Raw genomic sequence first — 15,335 nt, 5'->3', positions numbered from 1 at the left:
TGGGGATTGAAATTTAGCAAAGTTTTAATAAGTTGTAAGTCTTAAGCTTGCCTTAATGCATAGAATCCAACTGGATGGCTTTGGAGTATGTAGTCATTTTCACTTAGCCTAGGAAGATGGTAATTAGTTCTGGAAATGTTGCCTAGAAAATTGCATGGGTTTGTGCCTGTAGTTTCAAGAAATCAAGACTGACTTGGAGGCAGATCCCTCTGTCTCTCTCTCCCTCTTCCTGTCTGTCTGTCTGTCTGTCTGTCTGTCTGTCTATCTATCTATCTATCTATCTATCTATCTATCTATCTATCTATCTATCTATCTATCTATCTATCTATCCATCCATCCATCCATCCTTCCTCCAAATATTCTTGGTCCAGCATGACTATGCCACAGATTAGCAATAGCACTTAGATTTATATATTATTTTACAGCCCTCTCTAAGTGATTTTATTGAGTCAGCATATTGCTCCCAACAATCTGGGTTCTCATTTTACCACCTTCGGAAGGATGGAAGGCTGAGTCAACCTTGAGCCTGGTGGGATTTGAACTGCCAAATTGCAGGCAGCTGAGAGTCAGCAAAAGTAGACTGCAGTACAGCACTCTAACTACTGTGCCACTGAGACTCAGAGTCGCCTTGAATTGCAAGATGGGCAGCATATAAATTTAATAAATAAATAAATAAGTAAATAAAATGTTTTTTGAGTAAACTGTAAACATGTGGATTAAGACTAGATTTCACACTACATTGTTTCTTTACCCAGGGCTTAATAGATGATTATAAGATTCAGCATTTCTGAACATGGGGAAATGTCTCTCAGTATGTTTCTGTGTTAATATGTATTCTATATATTTCTGTATTTTCTGATGTTAAACTCTCAACACTTATTGCCAAAGTCAATCAAGGGACTCTGAACTTTATTATTCTTTCTGAGGCAACTAGAGAGGGATAGCTGGAGAAAACAGGAAACTTGTTTATCCTGGAAGGTGATAAGCCTGATCAAAGTTTTAGAATATGAAAAGGGGACGGTGGTTGTAAGCCTAGTGAAATCTTTAGTTTCCACCAGACTAAAATAAAAAGTAAACTGATGTAGAAAAAAATTAGGAAAGGGGACTGATGGGAAGAGCAGGGAACAGCCATATCAGTTAACTTTCTAGTGCCTAGCCTTGAATATCTGCCTGCCTGCCTCTGTCTCTCTGTCTCTGTCTCTCCCTCCATCCATCCATTCATTCATCTACCTGTTTTTTGATTCACATAAGTGAATCTGAACAGTGTACAAGGATTAACCCCCCCCTCCCCTAAACATATAACCCCCTAGAGCCCTTACCATCTGCTCTTGGTTTTTCCATTTTTATAAAATAGGTACCTGACTAAGCTCTTAAAGGACAGATGCTTTATAAATCATGGAGGGAGAAGGGGACACGAAGCTGCATAGATTAGTTTTTCTTGCTTGGGGATAACATTGAGTTAGCTTCCTGCTTTTATTTAGCAATCATTCCTTAAATTGAGTTACATGCTTTTTTCTTTTCTGTAATTATTACCAACCCATTTGAGCTCTTTTAATTAATGTACCAATGATTTTCTGAACAAGGTTTTTTCCAAGGAGAGAAGCTTTCTAGGAGTTTGATTAAATTTTGGTGCAATGATGGGACAGTAGCACAGAGAGACTGCCTTGCAAGAGCCATGGTGGCACAGTGGTTAGAATGCAGGACCGTAAGCTAATGCACTGCTCGCTCCAGGAGTTCGATTCTCCAGGTTGACTCAGCCTTCCAGCCTTCTGAGGTGGGTAAATGAGGACCCAGATTGTTGCAAGCAATATGCTGACTCTGTAAACTGCTTAGAGAGGGCTGTAAAGCACTGTGAAGTGGTATATAAGTCCAAGTGCTAGTGCTAGTGCTGCTTTTCCTGCAGTTATGCAAAGCCATCCAACATCTTAAATGATGCTTTGGTTCTTGTGAGTCACAGAATAAGAATAGTTTCTCTATTGTACAGTATTTGTGATTAAGCTGATGAGGGCAGTTGATCAAGGCAATTAGAGCTAGCTGAAGCTCTGGTTTGCCATTTAGCAGGTACAAAATAGAGACAGGCTTAGTCAAAGGCTGAGTTTTCTCTTTTTATTATTAATTTGTAACCAATCACATTTGTAATCTTGTACTTCCTTGTCACTTAATTATCAGTGCTCCTTATTTTTTTAGCATTGGGGTCTTGACTATCCTGTGTTATTGAACATGTCCATGTGTGCATGACGTGGCTTTGCAATCTCATAATACATTTTGGAGTTGGAGGTATTCTAGTGTTCTGGTTGAATAGACAAAATTAACCCCAATCTGGGAAGGGAAAGAAAACTTACAAATGGGCTGGAAATTCTGAAGTTAACTCTTACAGATATTTCTCCAAGAGTATGTATCCAAAGCATATATCCATGAGAGTTGTGGATGTAACAGATAACAGATAATCAGAGTTGGAAGGGACTTTGTAGGTCATCTAGTCCAACCCCCCACCCAAACGGGAGACCCTACACCATTTCTGACAAATGGCAGTACAATCCCTTCTTGAAGGTCTCAAGTGATGGCACTCCCACAACTTCCGAGGGCAAACTGTTCCATTGGTTGATTGTTCTCACTGTCAGAAAGTTTCTCCTTATTTCCAGGTTAAGTTCAGTTTCCATCCATTATTCCTTGTCTGGCCTAGAGGTGCTTTAGAAAATAGCTTGACCCCTTCCTCTCTGTGGCAGCCCCTTAAATATTGGAAGACCGCTATCATGTCTCCTCTGGTCCTTCTCTTTACTAGACTAGAATGGTTCCTGCAACCATTCATTGTAAGTTTTAGTCTCCAGTCCCCTAATGTTTTGGCAAGGATGTGACCAGCTGATGTAAGGAAGTCTTTAGTTAAGTTTTCTGGGAGCTGTAGTCCCAAAATATTTGGACAGCATCTTGTGGAGATAAAGGTACTAGAATGTTTAAAAAGAAAAATAAAGCAACAGGGCATTGGGCATCTGTGAGATTTCACAGGAGCAAACTTCTTCATGAGGGTTCCCAGCTGACATCCAGATATGATTGGACATCTGTACCATAAAACAGTAACAATTTTCTGTTTTTTCATTACATTGGTGTAATTGCCAAGCATATTTGGTATTTTTTTTTAAAAAAAATCAGTTATTTTAAAATGAATATCTCTGTTTTATTTGTGGGGAGTAAAAAAGGATGGGAGCAGTGACGAGTGGTCTTATTTTGTAGCAATTATTCCTCCCTCCCTCTCTTTGGAGGCTAGGAATATCAGCCTGTGATATGGTGAATTAATCCTGGAACAAATCATTTAACATCTTATCTAGATATGGACATCACATACTGTACTGTGAATCTGATCAAAGTACAGATGTGTAGAGGTTATAGGGCTGAAAACATTTGAAACTATTGACCTACAGAACAGACTTAATCTCTCCATCCCTTCCCCCCCCCCGACCACCCCCATCCTAAAAATTGGCTACTTAAGCTTGTTATTTTCTGTCATTAATTACATTTCATACTTTGTGCAGGGTTGGGATGCTACCGGATCTGCCTGGCTCTGTAGAACCGGTAGCTCTGAAGAGCAGTAGACACAGAACCGGTATGCGCGAAGTGCGTATGCGTGCACAAAACGTAATCATCGAACCAGTAGTAACACCGGTTGAATCCCACCCCTGCTTTTGTGTGATACATTTCTAAAAATAAACAGATATTTATGTTGGAAATTGTTGTAGAGCGGCGGAATAACTGAGGCGAACACGGAGCAAACTTCAGCTTTAACTTTATTGAAACAATAAAGGGTTGCTGCGGCTGCCACGCTAACAAGGCAGCCAGCTGGCGGGCAACAGCTGATGCCGTTTGACAGCTCCCTTTTATAGTCAGCTGCTAACGGCATCAGCCAATAGGAACGGTCCGTGTTCCTGCTGGAAACACGGACCGGAGTGGAGACTTCAGCTCAGTCTTTTCCAAACACAACAGAAATATTTATCAAAATTAATTACCACCATTTCCACTTTCAGAATGACTGGGTAGTGTATAATCAAATCATAAAAGCCTAAAAACCATATAAAAATGCAGTACATCTGTAAAAGGAGCTAGGTTGAAACAAAAATAAGTCAAAAGTTAAAATTCTGAGGTATGGAAGGTGGGGAGGATATCAGGGGAGGATACCCTGATATTTTAGGCTATCTGTAGAGTCTTTGCACAATTGTTCATTAAATCAAATATTTCTTAATTATACAGTAATAATTATTTCTTTGGAGAGGGCTAGGTAGAGGTTGTGGCTGGATTCATACATTGTCCTTCACTGTGACATGTTTTTTAATTAGTTGGTTGAATAAGGCAGGATAATAAGCTATCAAATAATAAAGCTATAACTTAAATATTTTATTTAAATAATAATCCCTTGTAAATAATAAGCTATAATAATAATAAAGGCAGAATATAAACAAACAAATAATGCCACATTGGTCGGGTGCTATACTGCACTTAGCCAAAATCTAAGATGTCTTTAGTTTATTGATGGAATCCACTTTTTGTTGTTGTTGTTAGTAAGTACATTGTATATGAGACACGGGCCTTCAGAGAAAATAGCTGTTAGCTGTACTTGCTCATTCAGAAAATGGCTGCTACCACAACAGCCATCCACAACAACTGTCTTCCTGCCTCTACCTTATCTGTCTTCTCTTTCTTAGCAGGTGAACACATTTTATGACAAGGTGCTAAGGGGCAGCCATTCACCACTTTTAATTTATAAAGATGTTTCTAAAGGCTAATATCCCAAATGTGCTTTTTTTCCCCTCCAAGAGGCAACTTGGACTTTCTGTTTTTTTCTTTGAAGATGTTTCATTCGCTTCTCACCCAAGAAACTTCTTCAGCTCTGAAGCTGGAGCTCAGAGCTAAAAAAGATTATCGGTTGAGAAGTGTTAAGTTCGGAGGAATGAGAGACTTAACCAGGGCATTTTAAGCAACGAATACTTTATTATCAGAAATAAAGGGCTGATTGAGCTCGCCAGCCTGGAACGGGCTCGCAACAACCAGCAGCTAACCGAACCCCGCAGCCTGCTTATATAGCCGGCTGCTGGGGTGGTCAGCCAATGGGGAGGCAGTAACGCCCCTCACAACTTGAGCGGACCTGAGTGGGGACTGTGGAGAGTCCCAGGGACATAACACCCCTTCCCCCAGATGTGAACATGAGTAATCGTTCAAATAAGCCGGAGGTCTGTGCTGGCGCTCTGAGCGGCGTAGCTCGGTGCGTTGACCACTGGCCCAGAGCCCGAGGAGATGGTTGAACTGGTGAGGAAACGCGGGCATGCTCAGCGGACTGCGTTGGTCTGGGGGTAGAACAGCCGACTGGTAATGGTGTGTCCTCGTCCGTCGGTTCGGGTGACATACCCTCTGCGTGGTCTCTGTCAGACTCCTCGCTCAGTGACTCACGTGGAGGTGGTGGAGTATCTTCCGGGCTGAAGTTGAAGGGAGTCTGGCTTGGTGCCTGTGTGCTGGGCTGTGCCCATGGCTCTGCGCAGGGCGTAGTGACTAGGCGCTTACGAAGCTGGTCCAGGTGTCTTTTCCAGATGCGGCCGTCATCTAACTGGACTTTGTATGACCTGGGACCAGTGATGGCAATGACCACTCCAGGGATCCAAAGCGGGTCTCCCGCATAGTTCCTCGCGAAGACACTCTCCTGCAAAACAAAACCTCTGTTCCCCGCTGAAGAAGCGAGGGGTGAGTCAGGGCAGTAATTAGGGTGAAGTCTATCTAACACAGTTCTTAGGCGTCTGCCCATCAGTAGTTCGGCTGGGGATTTATTAGTGACTGTGCACGGGGTTGCGTGTTGACCCAGCAAGAAACGGGATAGTCTATGGTGCCAGTCTTCTTTGCCGAATCTGGCCAATGCTTCCTTCGTGGTTCTAACGGCTCTCTCCGCCAACCCGTTGCTGGCGGGGTGAAAGGGAGCCGTGAAGATGTGACGGATGCCCAGGTTTGCAGCGAAACGGCTGAACTCTGTTGAGGCAAACTGGGGGCCGTTGTCAGAAACTATGGAGTCTGGAAGCCCGTGGGTCACGAACAGGCGGGTCAATACCTTGGTGACTGCTTGAGTGGTGGTGGTGGATAGTTGGGCCACATCAATCCACTTAGAGTATGGAGTCCACCACCACCAAGAACATTCTGCCGTGAACTGGACCCGCTAAGTCAATGTGCAGTCTGGACCAGGGTGCGTTGGCGCTTTCCCACTTTGTGGGGGTGGTGATTGGAGGGGATGGTCTAGACTCCTGGCAGGGTTGACACGAGCTTACCCATTTGTTGATGTCGTCATCGAGGCCAGGCCACCACACGTAGCCGTTGCCAACGCCTTCATCCTGACGATGCCAGGGTGGCCTCGTGTAGTGCTTCCAAGACTCGGGTGCGTAGTTGGGCCGGGATGACCACTCTGGTGCCCCACAGCAAACAGCCCTGCAAACTAGATAATTCTTGTTGGCGTATTTTAAAGGGTGTGAATTCGTTAGAAATACTGCGTGCCCGGCCACCCCCTCCTCACCCAGTCCAGTACCTGGGCAACCGTTTTGTCCTTTTTGGATTTGGTGGCGATGTCGAGAGCAGTGACAGGAAGGTCGAGCTGGGTGACCTCAAAGATAGCGTGGACCGGGGCCAGGTCTTCAGCTGGAGCAGGCAGGGGGCAGTGGCTGAGAGCGTCTGCGTGGCTTAAGGTTTTTCCTGGGCGGTGTATGAGTTTATACGAATAGGCTGCCAAGAATAGGGTCCACCTCGTCATTCTTGGGGACAACACTTGTGGGGTTTGTTTGTCGCCGGCCAGGAGACCCAGGAGAGGCTTATGATCCGTGACTAGTTCGAAAGAGTGGCCGAACAGGAATTCATGAAATTTCTTAACTGCTGCCACGGCAGCTAAAGCCTCCTTGTCTATCTGGCTATAGTTCCGCTCTGTTGACGAGAGGGTTCTAGAAAAGAAGGCGATTGGTGCCTCGGAGCCATTTGGTAGTCTGTGGCTTAAAACAGCTCCAATCCCGAAAGGGGATGCGTCAGCTGCCAACACTAGTGGAAGATGGGGTCAAACTGAATAAGTACTGCGTTAGAAGTGAGTAACGATTTGACTGCGTGAAAAGCAGTGTCTTCCTTCTGACCCCAGTGCCAAGGAGAGTTTTTATCTAAGAGCCTGTGGAGAGGCTCAGCTACTGAAGCTTTATGGGGCAGGAATGATGCGTAAAAGTTCAATAACCCTAAGAAGGCTTGTAACTCTGCTTTGGTTGATGGTGTGGGTGCTTCATGGATTGCCTTAACCTTGGACTCCAGGGGTGAATACCTGAGGCGTCAATTTTATAGCCCAGAAAGTCCACCTGTCTAGTGGCAATGGCACATTTCTCCCTTTTTAATTTGAGCCCATGCTGTCTAAACCTATCTAACACTGCTCGAACTCTCTGGAAGAGTTGGGGTCTGTCCCTGGCCGAGATTAAAATGTCGTCGAAGTAGGGTACTACGCCAGGAGACCCTGAAGTATGCGCTCCATGAGGATTGGAAAATGCCTGGGGCAACGCTCACGCCAAATTGGAGACGCTTGCAGCGGAAGGCACCCCTGTGGGTGACGATGGTTTGCAGTTCGGCTGTTTGATTGTCAACAGGGAACTGCTGATACGCTTGAGACATGTCCAACTTGGCGAAAATGTTGCCGGGTTCAAAAGTGTGCAATAGATGCTGGATGACAGGGACTGGGTAAGCGCTAACTTGTAAAAATTTGTTGATTGTGGTTTTATAGTCCGAGCAAATTCTCAGACTGCCATCCTTCTTGAGGGGGTGACGATTGGCGTCTCCCACTTGGCGAAGTCTGTTGGTTCAATGACCCCTTGCTTCAATAACTTGTCCAGCTCCGCATCCAGTTTAGGCCGGATGGCGAATGGGACTCTGCGGGGTTTTAGTCTAATTGGAACTGCCTGGGGGTCTACTGAGAATGAGATGGGGGTACCGTTATAGCATCCCAGCTCATTGCTGAATACGTCTTAGTAGTCAGCGAATAAGGAGTCAGTGTCAGAGGTGGAGACAGCATGGACTCCTGTTAACCCTAGGCCGAGATGGGGAAACCAATCAAGCCCCAATAGAGAGGGGAGATTGCCGCTAACTACCACTAGAGGCAGGTAACCTTTGAAAGCTTTAAAATTAACGTGGAACTTGCCTTTGCCGAGTACTGGAATGTCCTTCCCCTGGTAGTCCCTCAAGGAGAGCTGGCACTTCTGGAGTTGGTTCCTGGATAGCTTGGGCTGTAGCTTCTTGAGGGTGTTCCAAGAAATAATTGAGAGCGCTGACCCCGTGTCAACCTCCATACGACATGGTTTACCTTCTAATAGGACAGAGAGTGAGATTTTACTAATGGCATTGCAGGTATGTTTAGCAAAATGGCGAGTGTGACAGTTTAGTACTTGCCTTTGTGGACCAGATTGTGAAAAGGAGGAGGGGCCCCCGTGCGTGGGACAGCGAGCAGCTTGGCAGACTCTGGCAATGTGCCCCTTTTTGTGGCAATTGTTGCAGGTGGCTCCCTTGAACTTGCAGGTGGCCCTTGGATGAGATCCACCACAGGACAGGCACAGGGTGATGTGCTTAGGCGGATGGCTGCTTTCTTGCCTGGCTCCTACCTGTGGTTGTCTGGCCTGAGCAAGGCGGTGGATGTCAGCCTGGTCGCTGGAATCCTCTGTGTTGACCACCTCTTCTGAATGGATGGTGGCAGCGGGTTGTTTGTGCACGGGGCCTTGGATTTCCGTGGCTGATTGGGTAGCCAACTCTGTTGCCAAGGCTTCCTCGACGGCTTGGGCGAGGTTGAGGTCCTTCTTGGCCAATAGGCGTCTTTGGAGATGGAGGTCTTTGACCCCGCATACGAGCTGATCGAGGAGCATGTCATCAAGGTAGCTCCCGAACCCGCAATGGAGTGCTGCAGTCCTCAAGGCAGCCATGTATTGGTTGATAGACTCTTTTTCAGTCTGCTTCCTCATGCGGAAGGTGAACCTCCTGGCAATCTGTGAGGGTCTAGGAGAATAATGGTTAGTGAGGATTTCTAATAGTTCGGTCCAGGGGACGTTTTTAACTCACGTGGAGCTACCAGGGCTGTGGCAGTGTCGAAGACGATGGCCCCGCAATAGCTCAGAAAAATGATTTTTCCGGTGCTCCCCAGCATCAGCCAGCCCTATGGCGTCGATGTAATGGTTAAAACGATTCTTATATGACTCCCACTTCTCCTCATCCGGTTTGAGCGATGGGAAGGCTGGGTGGGAGTTCATGACAAAATCCTCGTTAGATGACCTGTTGAGAAAATCTCTCTGGGTAGCAGCAGGAAGGTTTTGTGTCAGCGATAGGCAAGTGACTTCAGCTCTGGAGAGGTGTTTTTACAACTCTCAATTCTCTCTCTGGGACTGCTGGTGTTTTGGCTGCAACGGCCGTTGGCAGCGTTTTTTGAATTTCGCGCCTGTGTGGGCGTTAGTGATTTCAGCATACAGCACCGCGCTGTTACTTGACGGGAAATTCAACTGACAGCCGTTTGAATTTCGCGCCTTTTAGAATGAGCGGCTGTGGCTCGCAGCGCTACACTTCCTTCTGTAGCAGGCTAGCAAAACGGCTACAGGCGTTTCTCTCACTTTCATTAGTTCGCTGACCGCTTTCTCTCTGGCTGCGGCTCAGCGTTCGCTGCAGGCTAGCAAAACGGCTACAGGCGTTTCTCTCACTTTCACTAGTTCGCTGACCGCTTTCTCTCTGGCTGCGGCTCAGCGTTCGCTTTCGTTGCCGGCTGATCGCTCTCTCTCTCTAGCTGGGGATCAGCGGCTAGTGACTCAGCGGTCGCGTTATGCCTCTGGAAAGGATCCCATCCTCGTCGCCAGTGTTAAGTTCGGAGGAATGAGAGACTTAACCAGGGCATTTTAAGCAACGAATACTTTATTATCAGAAATAAAGGGCTGATTGAGCTCGCCAGCCTGGAACGGGCTCGCAACAACCAGCAGCTAACCGAACCCCGCAGCCTGCTTATATAGCCGGCTGCTGGGGTGGTCAGCCAATGGGGAGGCAGTAACGCCCCCCACAACTTGAGCGGACCTGAGTGGGGACTGTGGAGAGTCCCAGGGACATAACAAGAAGCGAAACGTCTTCAAAGAAAAACCAGAAAGTCCAGTTGCCTCTTGGGAAAAAAAAGCACCTTTGGGACAACCATGATTTGGATGATTGAGAATCTCCATAGACTAGAGGCTGGCAGTTTCCTTTGTAGCATGCCACCTCCTTTTTTAGATTTGTCAAAATTAAAATAAGGTTTTTCTGCTTCGATCAGCTTTCAGGGTTGACAGGTGGAAAGTATCAGCAGAAGTGTATGTGTACACATCGTTGTTTATGGATGTTGTGTACAGATCCCAATCATGGATCAAGGTGGGAATCCAGCTTGTGTTGGTCTCTATTCACCAAGTATCAAGACGGGCATAATTCTTAATTTGGCTGCCATCTGTTTTTATTCTATCTGTGTATCTGAGTGATAGAAATACATAATAAACACCAACTTTAATCCCATTACTTTTATCTGTAACTTTATTATTTTTAGTTTATGCATTTATTTTGCTTTAAAACACTATCAGGAGGAAACACACAAAAATGGAAAAACTGTTATTTCACTGATTGATTTGCTGGCATTTTCTCTTATTAATGTCTTCCCTCTTCACTGGGATTTTTCTTCTTCTGAACTTCCCTGAAGATTGCAGGGACTCTTTATGACCAACTGATGGCAATGTTTCCTTTTGTTTCTAACACCGAGGACTGTAATGTAATTTGGTAATGCAGTGTTAGAGCAAAATATTTTAGAGATAGGCAAGAACCCAATGCATTTCTTTCTGTGATGCATGAAATCACTGCATTCATCCTTTTGCACAATGTCTGGAAGTATGAGAATTGATCAGTCAAATATCCACTGGTTTGACCTAGGATATTTAATTATTTTCAGTTGAAATAAAGGGGACAGGAAAGTACTAAAATTCAATGGATAACATTCCTATTTCATTAAAAAAAAAAAGGCCTCTAGTGCAGCCTCATTGTATGCATGAAGAAAGCTTTTATTGAAAGACTAAATTATGCGTGATAATGATGAATAAATTCTAATATTGGGCCAGTACAAACAGAGTTGCATCTGTCATAAGAACAAGGGTCTCTTAAAGACACTATTATGCTTGATTGATATCTAAATATGATGCCTTCCAGATATTTTAGACCAACTCTCAGAATTCCCAGCCCACAAGCTGTTTCCATGCTGGCTAGAAGTTGTAGGATATATCTGTAGAATATACGCAATATATCTGGAGATCACCAAACTTGGGCAGATTTCCTTAAATCACCGTTAGTCAATGCTGCATGCATCTGTTTTGCAGATTCAGGTAGAGCATCCAGAATTACACAAGCAAGTGATCATTTTCAGTGGCACAATATTTGACCTTCTGTTCCCACTAATTAAGCTCCCTAATAAGTATGTTAAGCCTCCCAAAAATTTCAGTCATTTATAAAGGGTAAAATGAAATAAAATTTTAAAAACCCATAAGGAAGTTAAACCACTTTTACTTCTAGTGGTGTGAGTATCAATCATTGGGCAAATGGTCCAATCGACATTAGGATTGTAATGTATCTGTCAACTCATAAAACATTCCCATGCCTGTTTTAGTAATTGCCATTAAAAAAAAGGGGGGGGGGAGGGAAGGAAATCTGGAAGAGCAGTGCAGCAAAGTGAAAGTACATTACAACTCTTATCTTTAAAAGATTGTAACTAAAATACCAGAGTTTTTGCCCAGGAATATATTTTAATTGGAGAATGTGAATGATGACACCCAGCCCACGAACATGCTCAATTGGAGAATCTGGTTTATGAGACACCCAGGTGGGAGGGGGGAAACAGGGTCACAGGTATTGTAAATTACATATGCCAGAGTTGGCTTCATACAGGGCAGTGCCAGTATGTCACCTCAATTAAATCCTTTGAAGTTTGGCTCGAGAATCATGATTTAATTAACGTGATTGCTGGAATCCTGACAGCATCTCTACTGAAAGGCCATCCTCTTAAGATATTCTTCATTCCATAGATGGGTAGAAGTAGTCATCAAGATTATGAGACAAGAGGAAAAGAAGAAAAAAACTACTTTGTATTGGACAAGTAGCTGTATCTTTGGAACTTTCCAAATACTACCATTCCTCACTGAGGAACAGACTTTAATTAATTCTCCCACACACAAGATAACAGCCTGTATTTCAAGCATCTTCCAACTTTACTTCAATTCATTAAAAAAGGAGTACAAAGCAATTCATTAACCTGGTTGCCATCAATGAACACCATAATATGATTTCTTTTCAATATCATCTTTCTTTTAATTCCTATCTCTTTAGAGGTAGAGGAGGAGGAAGAGGAAGAGGAGGAGGAAGAAGAAGAGGAAGAGGAGGATATGGATGAGGATGAAGAAGAGAATGATGATGACAGAGAACCCAGTTTAATCGATGAAAACTTAGATGATGCTGACCTCTCTAGTTTTACTGTTCCTGGGGAAACCTCACAAGAACCCTTGGAAGGTTTGGAAAATCCTGCAGGAGAGCTCTCCGGAATATCCTATCATGTACCAAATGCAATTGAATGGGAACAGCAGAACCAAGGGCTTGGTAAGCAATCGGTAACATGTGTAAGGTTTGGGCAGCAAAGTATCTATGCTTGAAAAGGAAGTTCTTATTTTCATTGCAGTTATCAATGCAATTATTTGAATTTATATCCCACCTTTCATTGAAGAAGTTCTGTGACTACTCATTCTATTTACCCCCAACCATAACCTGGACTTTTGCAAGATTTGTCTTCTACATATTGTGCCCATTTCTGGACTGAAAGGTCTTGTTTGTGGTAATCCATGTCTTTGTCATCTCCTTTCTGGGTTACTCTAACACACTTTATGTGGGGCTGTCCTTGAAAAGCATTGGGAACTTAGTCTGGAATGCATTTATTTATGGGCATTTTCACTGTACTCATATGATATTGGTTCCCAGTAGGTTTCTGTGTGGAATTCAAGGTGCTAATTGTTACCTATAAAACCCTACAAGACATAAGGCCAGGCTCCTTGTGGGACATTTCTCCCACTGCTTCTGCTCCTTCTCACCAGATCGAACAGGGAGAGAATGCCTCCTCCTGTATTGAACAATGCCATCTTGTTGGATCAGGAGTTGTGGTTTTTCTGTGACACTGCTGCCTTGTGGAACAGCATCATCCTGGACATCCAATGGCACCAACCCGGTTACCCTTTCCTAAGATTATGAAGGCCTAGCTGTTTCCCCAGGTGTGTGGGCAGAGAAGTTAAACAAGCAGTGTTGTTTGTTGATGTGGTATTCTGATTAGAAAGTATTGTTTACCTTGGGTAACATAACTTATTGGTTGGTCTCACAGCTAGTCCAAGGTATTCTTTGATACTACTGTACATTGGCTGTTGTTGAAACAAGGAAACAAAATAATCAGGCGACCCCCACCCACCCCACTCCTCAAGTGTGCCAAATTAAAATCCGAAAGGAAAAAGTTGAAATAAAAGTAATACATAAATGTGTACCCTACCAGTTTTAGGGAAATGGAATTTCAGTGTTTCTTTACTGTTAGGGATATTTGAGGAAAGGCAGTATATATGTGCTGCAAAATTCTCCTTAGCCAGTTGAATGTTCATTGTCTCAGTAAAAGGTTATCGGGTTCACTGTGAGGTATAGCAAAGTCTGTCAGTGCCTTCAAGAGTTTAGAACAATGTTTCTCAACCTGAAGATATGTGGATTTCAAATCCCAGAATTTCCCAGTGAGTGGAGTAGGGGGGACCCACTTGTCAAAGGAGAAGCTGTGAGATCTTATCATAGTCCAGACAGAATAATTCTGTACTTCCTTGAGTCTTTTCTCCACTGTTTTTTTGTTTTCAACTACAAATAGCATTGTTGGCCTGCAAATTTAAACAAAGTTATTGTAATTGGCAAAGTGGAATGGGAGCACTCATCTGTTTGCATTCCTTTTTGTTTTGACTATTTTTGTAGGAAGCTTGGAGAAGGAATGATGAATTTTGAATAGAAAAGATAGCAGAAAGGGAAAGGATGAGGCTTGTAATCTTCTGAGGACCTTGGAGTTGAAGCATTTTTTTAGGAGGACAAAAACCATCAGTGGATTAAGTGTTCATTCCAATCTGAGATGAATATTCATTGATTGATCTGGGAACATATTTTGCACGTGCCTCTGGGAGGAGCATTTGAGCATCAATTGCATGGCTAGTCCAGAAGCAGCATCCAGCAGCATCCAGCTGACCTTGGCTGACCTTGGGGGAAAAAAACTAAGCAAGGTTAAAAATGGTTAGTATTTATATAAGAGGCTCCCTGAGTGAACAGGGATTTAGGGTAGATTAAGAAATTAAAAACAAACAAAATCAGTAAAGGCAATGTCAAACTATGCATCTTTTGTTGCCAAGAAAATTACAGGTAGCCCTCAGCTTATGACTACAGTTGAGCCCCAAATTTCTGTTGCTAAGTGAGTTTTTAAGTGAATTTTGCCCCGTTTTATGACCTTTCTTGCCACAGTTGTTTAGTGAATCACTGTAGTTGTTAAGTTAGTAACACAGTTGGTAAATGAATCTAATTTTCCCGTTGACTTTTGTTTGTCAGAAGGTTACAAAAAGTGATCACATGACCCTGGGACACTGCAACTGTCATAAATATGAATCGGTTGCCAAGCCTCTGAATTTTGATCACACGACCATGAGGATGCTGTAAGAATTGTACGTGTGAAAAATGATCATGAGTCCCTTTTTTGGTCCCATTGTAACTTTGAATGGTCAGTAAATGAACTGCTGTAAGTTGAGTTCATTTGTATATGGAATCTGTATTCCTCTAGATCAGAGTTTCTTTTTTCAGCAACCTTAAGGTATGTGAATTTCGACTCCCAGAATTCCTCAGCCAACTTCCAGGGGAGTTCTGGAAGTTGAAGTCCACACATCTTAAGGTTGCGGAAACCTTAGGTTTATATGTGATCTAGGTATTGCTTCAAATGCCAGAGCTCCTTGTTTAAATAGCCAGTAATGAAGGATACTGGGAGTTGTAATTCAGTAATATCTGGAGGGCAAATAAGATCTTCACTCTTATAACAACACCTGCATCCTTCAAGCTTCATTGTATTATTTATAACATGATACTCCAGTTAGATTCTCAGAGTTTCCATCTTTCAGTTGTATCCTTATGAATCTTTGCAAAAAAAAACACACCCAAATAATTTTTTAAAATGCAGAAATAATGAGAGAGTGAAAGGTTACTAGCCTTTTTCCCCCCTGATCTTC

The 15,335-nt window shown here is 43.6% G+C and overlaps 1 protein-coding gene across 2 annotated transcripts in view; it reads left to right on the top strand.

Moving 5' to 3' along the window:
- The window catches only part of ARMH4 (armadillo like helical domain containing 4), a 73,688-nt gene that overhangs the window by 26,218 nt on the left and 32,135 nt on the right, over nucleotides 1–15,335 (top strand). For both annotated transcript variants that reach the window (XM_087922418.1, XM_087922419.1), the window contains exon 6: nucleotides 12,394–12,660. In XM_087922418.1, coding sequence (XP_087778544.1) covers nucleotides 12,394–12,660 — 267 coding nt within the window. The remainder of the gene's footprint in view (nucleotides 1–12,393; nucleotides 12,661–15,335) is intronic.

The sequence above is a fragment of the Pseudonaja textilis genome, chromosome 1 (assembly GCF_049901715.1).
Source record: "Pseudonaja textilis isolate UNSWEBS1 chromosome 1, rPseTex1.2, whole genome shotgun sequence".
Taxonomy (NCBI): domain Eukaryota; kingdom Metazoa; phylum Chordata; class Lepidosauria; order Squamata; family Elapidae; genus Pseudonaja; species Pseudonaja textilis.
Note: the sequence above shows the minus strand (reverse complement) of the source record. Positions and strands in the feature narration are given on the sequence as shown.